Source organism: Lepisma saccharinum, chromosome 29 (assembly GCF_977018435.1).
Source record: "Lepisma saccharinum chromosome 29, izLepSacc3.1, whole genome shotgun sequence".
NCBI classification, from domain to species: domain Eukaryota; kingdom Metazoa; phylum Arthropoda; class Insecta; order Zygentoma; family Lepismatidae; genus Lepisma; species Lepisma saccharinum.
Genome location: NC_139257.1, coordinates 34,908,710 through 34,927,298, shown reverse-complemented (window position 1 = coordinate 34,927,298; position 18,589 = coordinate 34,908,710). Strand labels below are relative to the sequence as shown.

Sequence of the window (18,589 nt, the reverse complement as noted above, 5' to 3'; positions counted from 1 at the left end):
TTTTTGAAAACGCCCACTCAACTCGAAACTTCATATCAAACTCCCGTCGCGCTTGTCACTTGTAATCTATTCGTCTCAGGTCAATTTTTCTTATTCCTTGTGATATTTTTTTAATGATCTTAAATTCATTGTTGTTTGTGCTCCTTTGTATTTGTTTAAAGTGCGTACCATTAGAGTAAAGCGCCGCCCACTTAATTGTTTAATCTACTGGAGGTTTGTTCATTTTTTACGTGTCAGTGCTGTGTCGCTGCTAGCTATGTCAGGCCGCATGTGTGATTATTTGTTAAAAGTATTTGCTTGGTAATATGAATTGCTCGTCGTGGCAAAGTGTTTAAGTCCCGCCTGCTAGAGAGTATATGTTTGCGTCACTCAACGGAGGTTATTTGTTATGTTTGAACCACGTGAGGTCTTGTAAAAGGAAAACGTCCGCCCACGTGAATGTAATTGCCGTTGAGACGCCTTTGTTTATGCTGATCAAATAATGTATTGTCACCGCGCCGACTAGTTTCTTTTTAAAAAAGGTGAACTTAAGTAAGGGCTGGCTAGGATTTGAGTAGCACTGGAGCAAAATCACAAATGACCTGATTAGACAAAAAGTAAAGTAAAATTAATTGAGAATGCAATAATTAGGGCTTATCGTCATAACACCTGTACATGTCATGTATCATTCTTTGTGTCGATGACCCCGTGAGGATTGATTCTGTGAGTGAAAGTGAGAGTGAAAGAGGGGGAGATGTAGTAAATTGATCTTTGTTGATTATGAATAGAATATACTTTTTATTTTCACGTTAATTTTGGGCTATATCATTTCGTACGCATGTCGCTACCCGTGATTTTCAGGTATGCAGCTAGCCGCTTCCCGGCTACAGGTAAAGAGGTGGTTATTTGAAAGTACATATGTCTTTGTTTTTATTCGATATGGCTTATCACTATGCACTGTCGGTCACCGGTTCCTACACACGAACTTAACCTGGACCGTAACGCTATTTCGCTTGTCCGAGGGAGATTTTGCCGCCTCTATCTTGGTAGTGGTAGCATTTGTTTTCCCGGGCAAGGGAGGTCGTTTCACAATTATTTTCAGGGTTAAAAAAGAACATAATTTAATTTACAGTCGCCCTCAAATATCAGGTAAATCATAATTTTCTTCATGTTTGGAATTTAAAAGTTATATCGAGAGGTGGTTTTCCTTCTTTAAAAACCATGCAGCGAAGATTTGATTTTATGGTATGTGTGCACATCACACACTCAAGCCCAATACATCACCATTATGGACATTATTGTAAATGGGGATGTGTGTAGGCCTATATTATATTTGAAATTGTTATAATTAACCGAAACGAAAAATTAACCCATCGCTTGCCTATCACGAAAGGTCACGGCACGCCCCTGCTAAACACCTTTACTCCCACTGATACACTAGAATTTCAGTTAAATTCTAAAATACATGTCAGGATCTTCCTCTTCCCTCAGATTAAAACAGTTTCCCTAACAAAGGCATTAACTCTATTACAGCCCTGTAAGAACATTTTCTGACGTTGTGCCAATTCAATTACATTCATTATTCTACTTACTTTTACTGGAATGCTGTACACCTTAGCTGACCTCATATACCTCTTAAATCCATCTGTTTGATTGGTTGCTACCGTTAAGACTAGAGAATCTGAAATGAAAGAAAATAACATTGCTGTGATAAAGCTTAGTACAAAACAGTGTAGGTGCAAAATCAGGTTAGTATTTGTTAATGCAATTGAAGTCAAATGTCATCAAATGTTATCAAATGCAATGTAAGAAAACATTTTTTATAAACGTAACCTGCAAAGAAAAGATGTTTTGTCCATCATCACTAGCATATGTACATAGGCCTTTTTTATTATTATTTAGAGACATGAACTCTGTTCTGGGGAAATTCACTATCAAATATTTCGTAATTACAATTTTTAACCTGTAATGATGCGATCATTACTGGATCCTTTTTACGTTATAAACTGTATGTATGAATATTTGTGTACTTGCTTTTTTGAACTCTTGGCTGTTGGGATAGGCAGGTGTATCACCGGACGGCCGACCAGCGGAAGTTTCCAGTAATGGGTTAGGTCCTTAGCGGAGCCTATAAAAAGGGCGGGACTGAACAGTGGCTCTCAGATGTTTGGCGAAGTACATATAAGAGGTACCTTCTTCTCTAAGGGGAGCGGCTGGGAGAGCTGTCCTTTACTATGTGAAACGACAAGGATTTTAACTTTCTTTCTTGTAATACACACACTTGCTGTCATTACATTATTTCAATAGTTTCCTTCATGTGAGAAACCGGGTACACACGCACACATACCTTCAGCCACCTTTTTTTGGTATTGAAGGGTTATTTTTTTTTACATAAAGCCAGTGGTTACACGAGTCCACACACTCTCTTCGGGAAGGGGGCAGGGTACACCGAGATGGGGATTTTGAGAATAATGGCCAAGTTAAAACTTCTGTAAATAATATAATATGAATAAACCTGCATATATCAAAAGAGAAATGGGAGTTATATCATGATTTGAAGAAATACCTGTCTATTGTCAATAGTTACTGCTATATTTCCACAGAAATTCAGATACTGCATATTTGTTAAACCTAGGGACAAGGTTATAAAATGTATAGGAGTGTATGTTGAAGGTACGGGGTGCAAATCACAGACAAAACACAAATTACACCTATACAAACCTTACTTTTAAAATTTGTTCAAAGACAAAAATGTTAAATGCTAGTGGCCATTATTGCAACACTTATCTCTGAACTTCAGAAATCGCCATTGTTGTGTCTCGCGGTTGTCCATTGTTGGGATGTTTTAAATCCACGAGTCTGGGAGATAGTTTACGTCTGTTACTAAGATGTAAAGTCTTCATGTAATTCCCATGTATTTCTGTAGAGAAGTTTTACTGTACATCTCACGTTTGTGCCAAATTTAACCCGCAATCGGTCACGCTCACTTGAGTCACGCCATCGGTCGCAGGTGAGCTCACCCTTGCTTTTCAAGCATATTTCACCGTATTTTAATTTTTTGAAATTTATTTTTCGTCAAAATCAACAAGTCTCACCGTTAACAAAAAGTGCATGTTCCTCTGAGGTAGTTCAATCTGACCTCCAGAAATCTGATGTCATATAAAATCACTGCGACACTTTACGAATTTTCTATTCACAAGAACATATAGGTACGAAAACTCACTAGAAACATGATAAGACCTATTGACTAAATAATGCACAAATGTAAATAAAAAAAATATATAACTTAATCGGTTGCGTTAGAGCTCTGCGCTCAATCTGACAATACTATTTCCACAACAATTGTCTCTCTAATAGTGCCGTTTACATCATCTCATAAAATTGTGATCAGGTAACTCGTGAAACTCTAAAAGTCAGCTAGAGAGCACCACAGGCCAATATTTTAAATACTGTTAAAATGGCACTTCATTAAAATTTAAAGTGGGTTGGTGTAGTAAAAGTCATCTTATCCACATCAATGGCTGAAATGTTGGTAATGACAATCATTAGAAAAACATTGAACATTGTATAATTATACATATAACTAAGGGAAATAAATTCACAGCCATTATTCAAGTGCAATATTCTTGCATATAATGTGTTTGGAGCTCTGAGCTGTGCTCCATACTGATAAAATGTTAAAACACAAATTTAACTGGTTTGACGTTCTGTATACAGTAATCGTCAAGGATAATAGGTATATGTACTAGAATATGCAGGATTTTTTCGGGGAGGGGGAGCTGGAATTGTAAAGATGGATATTACAAAGCTTCATTTTAGGGGGGCGAGAAGCACAATAAAATACTTTGTAATTGCAATTTTAAGCATTAGTTTTAAAAATTGTTTCAAGACAAAAATGGTATTTGGGACTTTGGTTTTCCCAAATTCTTTAATGGTTTCATTTGAAAATTATGATCTCGGGAGGGGCTGTAGCCCCATCAGCTCTCCCCGTAAGCCTGAGAGTATAGGCAATATATATACTGGGTGATTTTTTTAACCTGAATCATTTGAATATCTTGAAAAAAAATCATCCTACAAAAAAATGTTCCAAATAAAAAGTTGATAGTTTGGAGGGGGAAGTTTAGTAGGTGGGGCGGGGGGCAACTTTGAAATTTCAAATAGAAACCCCTATTTTTTATTACAGATTCGGATTTTATGGAAAAAAATACATAAGTTTTGTCTGAAACATTTTTTTCGTTCGTGATAGATGGCGCTATAATCGACAAATTTTCATTTCTTGAATGTTTACACTTTAAAACCAATGTATTTCATTTAGCAATTCATTTAAAGTCAAAAAATAAAACATTCTCGTGCATGAACTTTGTGTACTAATTCTTGACAAATCTTTTGAGATTTCATTAAGCTGGTAATTTGCCTATTTACAACATTTAAAAGTTAGATTCGATATTTGTTTAATTTTTTTTATTGTTGTGTGAAAGATGCTTAAGAAAGCTACAACAGAAAAAAATAAAACAATGTTAAGAAACAGTTCCTTTTTAGACTTTTCCTGTTAAATCATTGTTTTTCATTGCTTTTTAGATCACAAGAATGGTCCGAGCGATTAATTTGACTAAGCTGTTGATACTTTTTAATATCAATGGATGTATTAACTGTAGAATAGAAAATTGAAATGGTTCTCGTGTATGGAGAATCTGGAAGGAATCTCTGTCAAGCTGTCGTTGTTTATGCTCAGCGTGTTTCAGACAGGGTGCATTCTTTCGCTTCGTTTCAACGTACAGTCAATCAATTTACTACTGAAGGAAGTGTTAAACCTAAACAAAGGACTCGTTGAAGAACAGTTACTGGAGAAGAAAATGAAATTAATGTGTTAGAGGGAGATTATTTCCATAACATATTTGGCTGTTATGCATTTGAAGCTTCTAAACGAGTCACAGCTCTCGAAGCAGCCAATCAACTAAGCGAGCCGCTGACGTCATCTCAACCCAGAGCATATCGCTAAGCCCCTTGCTCAGGCTCTACACGCCCAGTAGGCTCGCTAGACAGACTCGCTCAGTCCGCTGGAGATGTTCCGAAAGTAATTCGACTCTAGCTGCTGTGGTCCATGATCCTCATGTCAGCTCATGAAAATTTGTCGATTATAGCGCCATCTATCACGAATCGAAAAAAATGTTTCAGACAAAACGTATGTATTTTTTCCGTAAAATCCGAATCTGTAATAAAAAATAGGGGTTTCTATTTGAAATTTCAAAGTTGCCCCCACCCCACCTACAAGAGGGGGAGGGGGTGTTCTTTTGTTGCACCACTAAACTTCCCCCTCCAAACTATCAACTTTTTATTTGAAACATTTTTTTGTAGGATGATTTCTTTTCAAGATATTTAAATGATTCAGGTTAAAAAAATCACCCAGTATATGTCTTATTCATTTTATTACTACCTAAGATTATACATAAATAACTAATCTATATGTAGTGAATAATATCAATGTGTGCACTAATTTAATGGCGCAAGAAAACACGTGCCACATGCACACAGACTGAACTCGACAAAGAGTTCCTTGCGTACACTGTATAGCCTATTAAGAACTATCACAATGATTTATTTTTCTGGCCTCAAATGGAAGGTCAAGGAACAGGTTATCAAACGTTGGAGAATGTTCCAACAGTCACAATTCAAACAGGTTCCCTTTGATAAACAAAAGTAGCAGTACATATGGCATGGCATGAGTAAACTGTTCAATTGTAATTAGAAAGAATTAACTTGAAAGCAAATGGCTGTTTTTATAGTAAGATAATCAGTGTAAAATAAACGGTGAGCTTAAGTATAACCCTACTTCAAATAAATAATAATAATAATAAATTTTTAAAAAGCACCCAAAGCGGTCCCCCTTGGAAATTGGCATCATTAATTTAAAAAAAGCTCATTTTTATAGTCAACAACACAAATAAATTCAGTTCGATTGTTTGATTATTGTTATTTACCGTCGCTTTTCTTCCACATTTTGATATCGTGGCGATGAGGATGAAATGATTAAATTAATTCAGGAACACACACAAAACACCCATTCCGGGATTCGAACCCGGGACCCATGACGTCGTAGCGCGCTGCGTTAACCACTCCGCCACGGAGGTCGGTAAGTTCAGTTAGAAAGTCAATCCAGTATAGCCAATTGTGAGCCTGTGCTCCGTGGTTGCATATAGTCATGATAACAATAACTTTTTCGAGGGTTCGCAGCGTCAAAACGAAGGGTCAAACAGAAAAAACCTTGAACAGTTGTTTGCCTTATGGACTTCATATGTTGTGGAAGTTTGTACGATGAAATGTACGCGTATCAGGCCCGTTACAAGAATTTTATTTCGGGGGGTCTTATCAGCAGATACCATCTAAAGAAGAAGGTGGGGGATTTGATTGATTGAGTTGGAGTTTTAAGCCCACTTATGCACAGTAAGGTTAATCGGAATTGGGCCTACAGTTTAAAGTGGGATCCGAACCCGATGGCGCAGTGGTAGCGTCACTGCCTTGTAATCAAGGGGTCCCGGGTTCGATACCCGGTGGAGGCACAAGTGGTTCGGATCCCACTTTAAACTGTAGGTCCAGTCCCGATTAGCCTTACTGTGCATAAAGTGGACTTAAAACACCAACTCAACTCAACGAACCACTGTGCCTCCACCGGGTATCGAACCCCGGACCCCAGGTGGGGGGATAGAAGCCCTGAAGAGGAATTTCTTGTATATTACAACTTATTATACACGATGTGTAATCCTGCTAATGAAGTAAAATTAATTATTATACACTATTTTAAATATTTGTAGGATTTTGGGGAGGGGGCTTCCCCCTGGCTACGTGCCTGTCGCGTATACTTCGAGACTTGCTCTACGAAATCAAAGACGATAACGAGGCAGCCAGGCTTTTAAGAATTCGAGACGAGATACTCTATACCAGTGGTTCCCAAAGTGTGGACCGCGGCGCCCGTGACTGCCTTACAGGGGCGCCGCGTAATGTTCAAATATATTCAATCAATGATATGATTGTTCAAAACATGTGCTTATTTGGTACTTTTTACACATAAAATGTTTGTGAATTTGAAATACGTGTTTATTTTTTAACTTAAGACAAGCAACTTAACCAAACTGGCAGGCACGTATCCAGGGAGGGGGCTTAGGGGGCTCGAGCCCCCCCGAAAGTTTTCGGTTGACACTAGATAAAATGAGGTTTTTGGTTTCTTGTGTTGTGAAATAAGATAATGTGACGATAATTTAAGGAGATAAATAATTATCGAGGCAAGACGGAGAATGTTCTGTATCCCTGTTATTGATAATAGAAATCGAGGTGGGGTACAGGGAACTTGAGCCCCCCTCCGTCCAGGAATTTTTTTAGTTTACATTAGATAAAATTAGGTTTTCGGCTTCTTGAATAATGTGACTAATAATTTATGGAGAGAAATAATTATCGAGGCAAGACGGAGAATGTTCTATAACCTTGTTATTGTTAATAGCACGTATCCAAGGTGGAAATCACGGGGCTCGAGCCTCCCCCCACTTTCAAGATTTTTTTTTGTTTACACTAGATAAAATTAGGATTTCTGCTTCTTGAATAATGTAATGATAATTTGAGAGAAATAATTATCGAGAAAAAGCGAGAGTTCTATAACCTTGTTATTGTTAATAGCATGTATCCAAGGTGGGAATAAGGGGGCTCGAGCCCTCCCACCCCTTTCAGGATTTTTTTTGTTTACACTAGATAAAATTACGATTTCGGCATCTTGAATAATGTGATGATAATTTGGGAGAAGTAATTATCTAGAAAAACGGAGAATGTTCTATAACCCTGTTATTGGTACTAGTGCGTATCCAAGGTGGGGATCAGGTTACTCGAGCCCCATCAGGAAATTTTTCAGTTTACATTACATAAAATTAGGTTTTTGTCTTCTTGAATAATGTGACAATAATTTAAGGAGAGAAATACTTATCAAGACAAGATTGAGAATGTTCTTTAACCCTCTTGTTGATAATTGATAATAAATATTGCATGTAAACTTTTATTGAGCTTTCAGTGTTGTCTCAGCGAACATGAGCATTATGTAGAGACTTGTCAGCATTTGGAAGATGCACAACAAAGGTAGCTCCACACGTAGGGCGATTCGTTGTAATTTCTAATCTCTGGAAGGCTCGAGAGGGAATGTTCTTGAATAAGAGGCAATATTTATGAATCGTTTATCTGCGGAAGATTCTAGAATATAATGAGGATATAAATATGCGTTAATTAAAACCATTCCTATATAGATATTCTTTGACCGAACCTTGGATCCAATGAGAAAAATGGCGTTGTCTCTGACGTCATTTCCTTTTAAGCGTTCAATTCAAGGACTTTTTCATGATTTATTTGATTGTGTACAAGGTGCTTTACTTCAGTCTCCAATACGAAATGATAAAAACTTCTGGTGACTTGATTTTTAAAAAATGTATACGAGATAAAGAGTGGCGTTCCCAGGATTCTCGGAAGGGAGATGGGTTACGCATACTATGTTTGGTGGTCAGTCCTCATTTTGCCATGTTTTCCTGTCTTTGACGTTCTTTTTTTTTAAGGAATACTGGGTCAAATGGGGTTATGACCCCACCAACATTCCCTTGAGCACGTCACTGGAGATACATGAGTAAGCATTTAATCATATTGGGAGACGAAACATTAGATGTGTTGGGAACGGAATGGTTTTCACTGTGCATTAATTGTTTCGCGATCCAGCTGTATTCTAGAAGACTTCCTTTAACTGCTTCGTGCTGATGTGTGACAAGACTGCGGAAGCTGTGACAGACAATTTTGAACACTTGCGAGATGCTTAGGCCTGAATATGAACAATTTGGTGGGTTTCGGTTTTTATAAGAGCTGCAAACATGGGAGGACAAGACACATGAGTGGTGTTCAGGCTCGAATCAGAGAGAAATAGAGAACTGTCTGCGTCCAGTTCGCAGCCCACAGTTTGAATCTCGCATTGCCGGGTGGATTGTCCATCCCGTGCATGTGTAACAGCTTCATAAAAACACTTCTGGTACACAGATGGTTTGATGCCTGATGAGAAGAAATGGACGAACACACATACTGAGATGGTTCCGGCACACAATGTTAATGCATGGAAACAGAGGAGTTAAGTAGTAAATAATGTCCGGATTTCACGTTCTGATTAAAATGGCAGCCTTAAACAGTGGCGACGATTTAGGGAATACTTGCGCCCCATTTTTTTGCCTCCACACTATGGCCTCTTAATGCTAAGCCTTGTCTACCAAGAGAAAGTAAACTTTCCGTGCAACCCCCCCCCCCCCCCCCGGTTTTGGAACCAAATTGCAACACTGGCCTTAAACATACAATTGTAAGGTTCTTATCTATACCCCTTTTAAAAAAAGGTATTCAGCCTCCCCCCCCGAAAGGAATTCCTGGATACGTGCCTGCAAACTGGAGTTGCAAGTGTAAAGTCCCTATCACACGGAACTGGATTTCTAGTAGGAATGCCCTAGTTGGCGCTGAACTAACTTTCTAGGTAGCAATCATGGCCGCCTGGCTGACTGCTTGACTGGTTTGGAGGAATAGGACATGTTCTAATTGCTACTTGCTTTCCTCGACTGGATTCTGTGGAACAGCCAATCAGAGCAAAGTTTCGCCATGTGAAGATAATCTGTGAGTGTGCAAAGGAGCGTTTTTGTCTGTGGTTTCCAAGTGTTACTCCAGCAATGTATAACGTATACAGCATGAAAGGCGCGTTGTTACACCATCTATGCTGAGTGCACGGCGTTTACATTTGAAACAACTAAAATATTCTTTCATACGTGTACAGTAAATGTTGTAAAGTATGTATTTAAGCAGCGCCATTGTTTTGTATCTAATAACGTTTTATACGAAACGTTATTCCTCTCGGTTGAATAGTTATCGGCTTTTAAAAATGTGAAGTGATACATTGTTTACATCTCACGCGGCTGCCATTACAACTGCACTCGTATGGGAACAAAAGTCTATCGACAAGTACGCTGATAAGTATCGTGTGAGGCGAAAACTAGGAAATTGGTAGCCAGTCCAGCGCCAACTAGGGCATACCTACTGGAAATCCAGTTCCGTGTGATGCGGGCTTTAGATTCCATGTGTCTCGGGAATCTCTAGAACGACCAAACGGAAACAAGTCTGCGCAAGTAGGAACGCGAGACGGCTCGACCAGTGAACACGTGTGGGGAGACGGGATTACGAGGTGGGGGGAAAGCGACTACAGTTACCAGCCTTCGCAGCAGTGTGTACTGCTATAGCTCCGCCCATTCGCGTTCTCTCCATTTCTGCCCTTATGCGCGACATTGCTCCAAAGATTATCGGGATAGAGTATACGAAGTCTAGAATCGAATTCGAATCTACGTCATCCCTTTTACACTCTTTCCCAGCTTATTGTGGAGAAGGCGAACGAACGTAAGTCTCTGCGCAAGTACTGGCGCGAGATGGCTCCACCAATGAACACGTGAAAGGAACGGAATTGCGTGGAGGGGTGGGGGTGGGGGGAGCGGCGTGGCCTTACTCCAGAGATAACTGAGACAGGGTATAGTAATAATCTATCGGTCCCGGGTCCGATCCATATCCTGATCAAGGCATATTGCAGAGTGCTTCGGAACTCAAGTCCTGGTTAGTATCTGTGCATAAAGTGGACTCAAAACAAACTTTTTGAATCAGGGGCAGACGTAATCGGCAGAGATTTTCCCTCGTCCCTGTACAAATATCAATCTGGTTATAGACTAAATTATTGGTAGAATTATGAATGAAGTTACAACAGACGTTTCAGTCCAGGGAGCCAGACACTTGAAACACCCTTTGACGAAATGAAATAGCGTGTGGAAGCAATCGCCCAGGAGGAAGGATGTCTACGTGACTCAGAACGCTCGTCTACCACATCTGTATCGGTACAGTTCCCCTTACCACAGGAAAAAGTCTCTGGTGACGTAATTGCGTAGGCGCTCAGACTTCTCAGTGTGTTGACCGAGGAGCTGATGTTTACGTGTTGCCAACTACACGACTTTTTCACTGCATCCAGTGTACTAGCAAAGACCGAGGCAATGGCCGATCTATGGAGTGTAAGAACATGGGACATAGAACGTGTAAACTCATCATCCAGCAGGCTGCATTAGATAAGGATTTTACATCATATTTTAAGGAGGGGATAACCTACCTGCGCCGACCTCCGTTTCGGAGTGGTTAGCACAGCGTGTTACGACACCAGATGTCCCCAGTTCGAAACCCGACCTGGGCGTGGGTGTTCTTTGTGAGTGTTCCTTCATAAATTTCATAATATCATCCATCATCATCGTCGCGATTAGCCAAAAGTGGCAGAAAAGCGACATAAAATAACCTCCTTTATTCGAGTTACTCTATGCAGGGGCATTGCCAGAAAAATTCCACCTTGGATCAAGGACCGTCGAACAGGCCCGTAGCCAGGCAGGGGCCAGGGGGGGGGGCTGAGCGCCCCTGGAACTACCGTCAGCCCCCCTTGACATTAGGTAAAACTATTTTATATAATTTGTTGCAGCGAAGAGTGAAAATGTAGACAGCTCACAACTTTAAATAAGGATGAATCCACAGAACATGAACAGCAGCTTTAACATTCGCTCATCTTGTATATGATCTGAAGCCTAAGTAGTTGCAAGTATTTAGAACATTATCTACACTTTGTAAGTTCTTTCATAGGGGAGCTTCTTTATCTGTACCTTCAGTGTCCCTGTTGCGACCTCCCGTTGAGACAGAAATCTGTAACTTCGATGTCATCGTCCAAATTCCCTTCGCATCTGCATCAAAGGCCAACCAACAGCTCTATTGTAAGGTTTTGGGAAGGAAGGGGAGTTTCATTACTTCGGCTGGCGTGAAATGTACTGTAGGCAATGTGATTGAATATTGTGCATTTCTTTGTGATATAAATATCTGTATCTTGTGAAGTAGTATGGAGTGTGTAAGGCATTATTTCGGTATCAGTCAATTAACACTTCAAGATTGAGAAAAATGTAGTATTTGTATGATATTTATAAACTTTATGTAACTTAATGACCCTCCCCCTTACACACACAAACATAATTTACCTTCATTAAATACTGTTTTTTTTTTTTTAATTGATTTACAAAGCCTCCCCCCCCCGGGTAACCCGAGAGCCCCTCCTGGAGATCACTTCTAGCTACGGGCCTGTCGTCGAATATCATTCTTCCTCCCTGGCGGGGTGAGAAATTCTTCACGGACCTTGACCTTGGATCACCCAGAGGTCTCCAGCGTGACAGACGCTCGAATTTCAGTGGCTTTCAGATTCCATTAGATGGCAACACTGTGGCTAAGATTGGGAACTCTTACGCACAAATCTCGAGCGAACGAATTATCTGCAACGCGTAGTCATTTGACTCTGCTTTGTGGATGCAGAAGCACAAATTTTGAAACGTGCAGTTCAATCAGAACCGTAAACAAATTGTCTGCATAGGAATGGAGAGGTCAAATGCGGTGTACCTCAAGGTTCGGTTCTCGGACCTTTATTGTTTGCTCTCATGATGAATGATTTACCATTTTGCGTCACTGCTCACACAATACTGTATGCAGATGATACTACCTTCTTGAATTCCAGCTCTGACTTAACACTCTTAAAGCTATAACTGATAATACCCGTGTATCAATCTTATTTATGGTTCAGAGCTAATGATCTTTTGCTGAATGAAAGTAAAACCCAGCATATGTTTTTGAGTCCCGATCGATAATAGCTCAGACAATGTGAATTTTTCTAGGTATTGCCATTGATAATAAATTATCATGGGAGCCACATATTAAATACATAACTGCCAAGCTCTCCAGGGTTATATACTTGTTAAGGAATCTAAACAGTCATGTACCTGAAGATTACGTAAGATCAACTTACTTTGCTTTCTTTCAAAGCATTATTTCATATGGAATTTTACTTTGGGGGAACTGCAGTTATGTACAGGAAATTTTAATACTGCAGAAAAAAGCCGTGAGAATAATTACCAACTCACACAAATTAGTTCATTGTAAGCCACTGTTCATTAAGTTAAAATTTATGACTGTGATAAATCTATATATTTACAATGTATGTAAAGAAAACTTTGCCACAGCTACAAAGTAGACAAGATGTACATTCCTATACTACGAGAAACAGCAGGCGTATAAATATACCCTATCATAGACTCTCAAAATGCCTGAATAGTTCTGAAGCTCTAGGATTAAGACTATTTAATAAGCTACCTCTTGATGTGACAAATATGCCTATTAATGTATTTAAACATACACTGTATGCCTCGTCTGTTGCTACACCATTGTACTGTCAAGAATTTATTGAAATTAAAAATATTGTAATTTAGTGCAACTTAAACATAAAAGGGGTTATAATTTGATATTATATTATAATAAATTTGACATGTATTTTGTTCATGACGTTGTCTATTGCTGTACAAGCTTAATGACAATAAAATATTATTATTATTATTAATCAGCGATTAGCATGGCCGCACACCAAGAAAAAAATTCCGGGGGGGGCACCCATAGTTGTTCCCATGGGGGTTGTCAGAACCTTTTCTATGCGTCATAAGGAGGTGATAACCTTTTCAAGGCTTCAAAGGGGGGAGGGTGATCTCCTTTTCTATGTGTCAAAGTGGGTCGATCTCCTCTATGCGTCATAGGATGGCGATAATCTTTTCTAGGCGTCACAGTGGGGCGATAATCTTTTCTAGGCGTCACAGTGGGGCGATCTCCTTTACTAGGCGTCACAGTGGGGCGATCTCCTTTACTAGGCGTCGAAGTGGGGCGATCTCCTTTTCTAGGCGTCATAAGGAAGCTGGCTTCCCTTTCTAGGCGTCATAAGGAAGCTGGCTTCCCTTTCTAGGCGTCATAAGGAAGCTGGCTTCCCTTTCTAGGCGTCATAAGGAAGCTGGCTTCCCTTTCTAGGCGTCATAAGGAAGCTGGCTTCCCTTTCTAGGCGTCATAAGGAGGCTGGCTTCCCTTTCTAGGCGTCATAAGGAGGCTGGCTTCCCTTTCTTGGCTTCCTTTTCAGGGCGTCAGAGGCTGGCTTCCCTTTCTTGGCTTCCTTTTCAGGGCGTCATAAGGAGGCTGGCTTCCTTTTCTGGGCGTCATAAGGAGGCTGTCTTCCTTTTCTGGGCGTCATAAGGAGGCTAGCTTCCTTTTCTGGGCGTCATAAGGAGGCTAGCTTCCTTTTCTGGGCGTCATAAGGAGGCTAGCTTCCTTTTCTGGGCGTCATAAGGAGGCTAGCTTCCTTTTCTGGGCGTCATAAGGAGGCTAGCTTCCTTTTCTGGGCGTCATAAGGAGGCTAGCTTCCATTTCTAGACGTCAAAAGGAGGCTAGCTTCCATTTCTAGGCGTCATAAGGAGGCTGGCTTCCTTTTCTAGGAGTCATAATGAGGCTGACTTCCTTTTCTAGGCGTCATAATGAGGCCGCCTTCCTTTTCTAGGCGTCATAATGAGGCCGCCTTCCTTTTCTAGGCGTCATAAGGAGGCTGGCTTCCGTTTCTAGATGTCATAAGGAGGCTGGCTTCCGTTTCTAGATGTCATAAGGAGGCTGGCTTCCGTTTCTAGATGTCATAAGGAGGCTGGCTTCCGTTTCTAGGTGTCATAAGGAGGCTGGCTTCCGTTTCTAGGCGTCATAATGAGGCCGCCTTCCTTTTCTAGGCGTCATAATGAGGCCGCCTTCCTTTTCTAGGCGTCATAAGGAGGCTGGCTTCCGTTTCTAGATGTCATAAGGAGGCTGGCTTCCGTTTCTAGATGTCATAAGGAGGCTGGCTTCCGTTTCTAGATGTCATAAGGAGGCTGGCTTCCGTTTCTAGGTGTCATAAGGAGGCTGGCTTCCGTTTCTAGGTGTCATAAGGAGGCTAGCTTCCGTTTCTAGGCGTCATAAGGAGGCTGGCTTCCTTTTCTAGGCGTCATAAGGTGGCGATAACCTTTTAAAGGCAAATGTAGCGATGGCCTTTTCTCATACCTAAAAATGCAGGGAATCGCCATTTATTCTTATGTTCATTGGCGATTTATTATTCAATTTAGGTCTTTCGTTGGGAGGTTGACCCACACCCTTTCCGTTAATCCGTCCACAGTGCCTACACAACAAATCGAAATGACTTTGGGAAAACTTTTCAGGAATTCCGCTTGGCCGTCACTCCATGGAGCACGTAGCACCAGCTGCAACTTGCTCTTTCCGCGATCCATGAATTAAAAATAGTGCGAACACGAACGTCACAATGGCCGCTAACAACTTAACACGCCATAGTTTTCAACGACTAAATAATGGACAGACACATCCTTGCAATATCGATTCGACACTCTTTCGGTTTCAAATGGCCGCCACGCGCTGCTCTGGACAAGATAACAAGGACGTTCGGTATTGTTTCAAGTAGGGTTGGGCATAACTTTCGCTGATTTCAAAACGCTTGCGGAGTTCTGGTTCAGTTTCTTAAAATCGTAAAAACATTTTCTCAGTTCTCCACCCTGAAACGGGCGCAAGAAATGTGTAAAGTCAACTCGGTTTCCCATTTTCTCTTCACGTTCCTGGGTATATATTTGGGTTAAGGTGATCTCCTATTCCGGCGAAAAGCTTGAGAATTTTCCATGTAAGCTTATGGGGGAAACTTTGGTCACGGTTATCTCAAGAACCAGTCGTCAAAAAATTTTAACTGGACACTAAGAAAGGATGTTTTGTAGAGAACCACTGATTAATATTTCCATTTTCTGCATCAGCGTCCCAAAAAATTAATTAATACCACTTTGAACCGATATCCATATCGATATTCTTATCGATTCCCACCGATGCCGATGCTTGGAAATTGTAACAATTAAAAGTTGTTCAAAATATCGATTAATATTACATGCTTATAATATTAATATTATAAGCATGAATTTATCAAGTTTTGCTTTAAAATGTAAAATAATTACTAGGTCACACTATGTAATCACAAAATAGAGGTTTTGCACGTAATATTGGTACAAAACCAAACGAAAATTCGAATTTTGCATAACTTCCAGGATAATTAGACTTCGAGTGTGTGTCGCGCAACATTGTTTGCCGACCCCGCGAACGATCGAAACGCCGGAAAAGTATTGGCCAGTATTGGTAAATAGAACCCAACCGATACTTTCCGATACCGATACATCAGTGGCGTATACTGAATCCAACATGTGGGCTATCTCACTATGTCACGTGGCCCTAGGCTATGAATAGAAATAAATTTACCAACTTCTAAGAAATCAGGTTGCCAACTCATAAGAAATCAGGTTGCCAACTCATAAGAAATCAGGTTGCCAACTCATAAGAAATCAGGTTGCCAACTCATAAGAAATCAGGTTGCCAACTCATAAGAAATCAGGTTGCCAACTCATAAGAAATCAGGTTGCCAACTCATAAGAAATCAGGTTGCCAACTCATAAGAAATCAGGTTGCCAACTCATAAGAAATCAGGTTGCCAACTCATAAGAAATCAGGTTGCCAACTCATAAGAAATCAGGTTGCTAACTCATAAGAAATCAGGTTGCCAACTCCAGAATCAGAATCATCATCTCACTGATATGAATAATAAATAATATTTACAATTTCTGATCGATTTTTCTCCTGAATTTTATTCTCTGCACTTCAGGCTTCGCAGATAGCCTAGAATATACGCTCCTGCAATACATCGACTCAGCCCTAGGCTAGTCCTTGTACTTAATATACTGCATAACAAAGCATTGTAATTTATCCCACAACAGAAAGAGAATGCCAAATTTGTATTTCGAACCCTTTCTCCAAGCACAAGTCTGTCTTCGTGAGGTTTGCTACAGTTAAGAAACAAAAGACTGTTGTTGTTGAGGACTAACACCCCGCATATCGTTCCTAGCAGTGTAATTTGTTGTAATCTGTCATATATGTTCGACTACACACAAACGGGAAAATATTGATTACATAAAAATCTGTACTCTACGGTTGATATTTGAAATTTACCAAAACCAAAGTAAAGGCGTAATCACACAGAACTGGATTTCCAATAGGAATGGTCTAGTTGGCGCTAGACTGGCTACTTGCTTGACTGGTTTCGATTACTAGAAAGCTACTTGCAATTAGAACACGCTCTAGTAGTCGAAACCAGTCAAGCAGCCATCATATCCAGCCAGATAGCCAGTCCAGCGCCAATTAGGCCATTCCTACTGGAGACCAGTTGCGTGTGATTCGGCCTTTACTTTTGTTTTGGTAAATTTCATATATCAACCGTCTCGGTCTTGACTACCACTGCCGGAAAACGTCATTTTCTACCGTGCATCACAATTTCACGCTGGTACACTCACATATACAGACATAAAATGTCATAGCATTCTTGGGACAGCTGTACTGTATTTCTTGACAATCCATGGAATATATTTGCATCATAATTTATAATTTATGCAAAGAAAAAAAGCCGTTTGAAGCTCCTTCAGCTTCGAAAAAACAACACTCATCATACCCGAAATGGGGAAGAAATGTAACGTATCTTCCAAGATGGTGCTAAAACAAAAGAACATCAAAAGCATCACGTGCGCCACCTAGCGGTAAGGAACCGAGGAAACTGTTCTTCCATCCTGGCGCCCAATTATCTCTTCAGGTCATCATTTCTTACCATCTTGCAAGTTCACGTATCCATGCCCAACAACCACAACCGCTACAGTTCACATGACGCAAAAACGAAAAGGTTCCGCGTCTTGAATTCAGCTTGTTATTATTATGTTTGTTATGTGTATTCTTGGAATCAGGCTGCATAGAAGTTTACTTTCGATGTTAAGTTCACTTGCATGTATGAGCAGAGTGCGATTTGTAGAGGGAAGGAGGGATACACCTTCTGGTTATGATTGGCACATCCCGACCAGGGGTAATTATTTCCCACTCACTGGGTATGTAAATTATACGTACAGTAAAACCTCGTTAATCTGGACTAATGGGGGATAAGTTGACTGGTTTAACAAAAGTCCGTATTAACTGAAATAACCTAAAAGAACAGTGTAAAGTGCATTAAAACTCCGTTTATAGCAGCAAAACACGTTTATTATGGTGTATTTAAAGGGCATAGGCCTAAATACACTATATCAGGGCGCGAAATTTCCGGTCGCCAGGTCACCATTGGCGACCAAAAGTTTGGGGCTGGCGACTAAAATTTTGTTGTTTCAAATGTGTGTCAAACATGCCCGAACATCTCATTCCAACGTGGTTTTGGAAAGCGAGCCGATTGAAAACCCCGTGTCCACTCAACGCCGACCCCATCTCACAAATTTATTTAATGTAGCATACTATGTAGCTAAACATGAGAAGCCATTTAAAGACTTTGCAGATCTGCTGTGTTTGGCAGGAAAATTAAGTGTGAGTGTTCTACCTAAGTATGGCAATAAAAAGCAATGCAGAGAATTTATTCATTTCATAGCTGAAACTTTGAAGTTAGATCTAGTGGAGAAAATAAAGAAAAGTACATACATCAGCCTTCTGATTGATGGATCCACAGATAGATAGTCAGTCGAGCATGCAAATGTGTATGTTCGATACGTGGATGCAATTGATGGTCACATCAAAGAGGACATTTTAGGAGTAATAGAGCTCCCAAACGCTACTT

The 18,589-nt window shown here is 40.2% G+C and overlaps 1 protein-coding gene across 3 annotated transcripts in view; it reads right to left on the bottom strand.

Annotated features, from left to right (window-relative positions):
- Positions 1-18,589, bottom strand: part of Plod (procollagen lysyl hydroxylase) — a 170,721-nt gene that overhangs the window by 115,851 nt on the left and 36,281 nt on the right. For all 3 annotated transcript variants that reach the window (XM_083114530.1, XM_083114531.1, XM_083114532.1), the window contains one exon: positions 1,572-1,660. In XM_083114530.1, the coding sequence (XP_082970656.1) occupies positions 1,572-1,660 (89 nt within the window). The remainder of the gene's footprint in view (positions 1-1,571; positions 1,661-18,589) is intronic.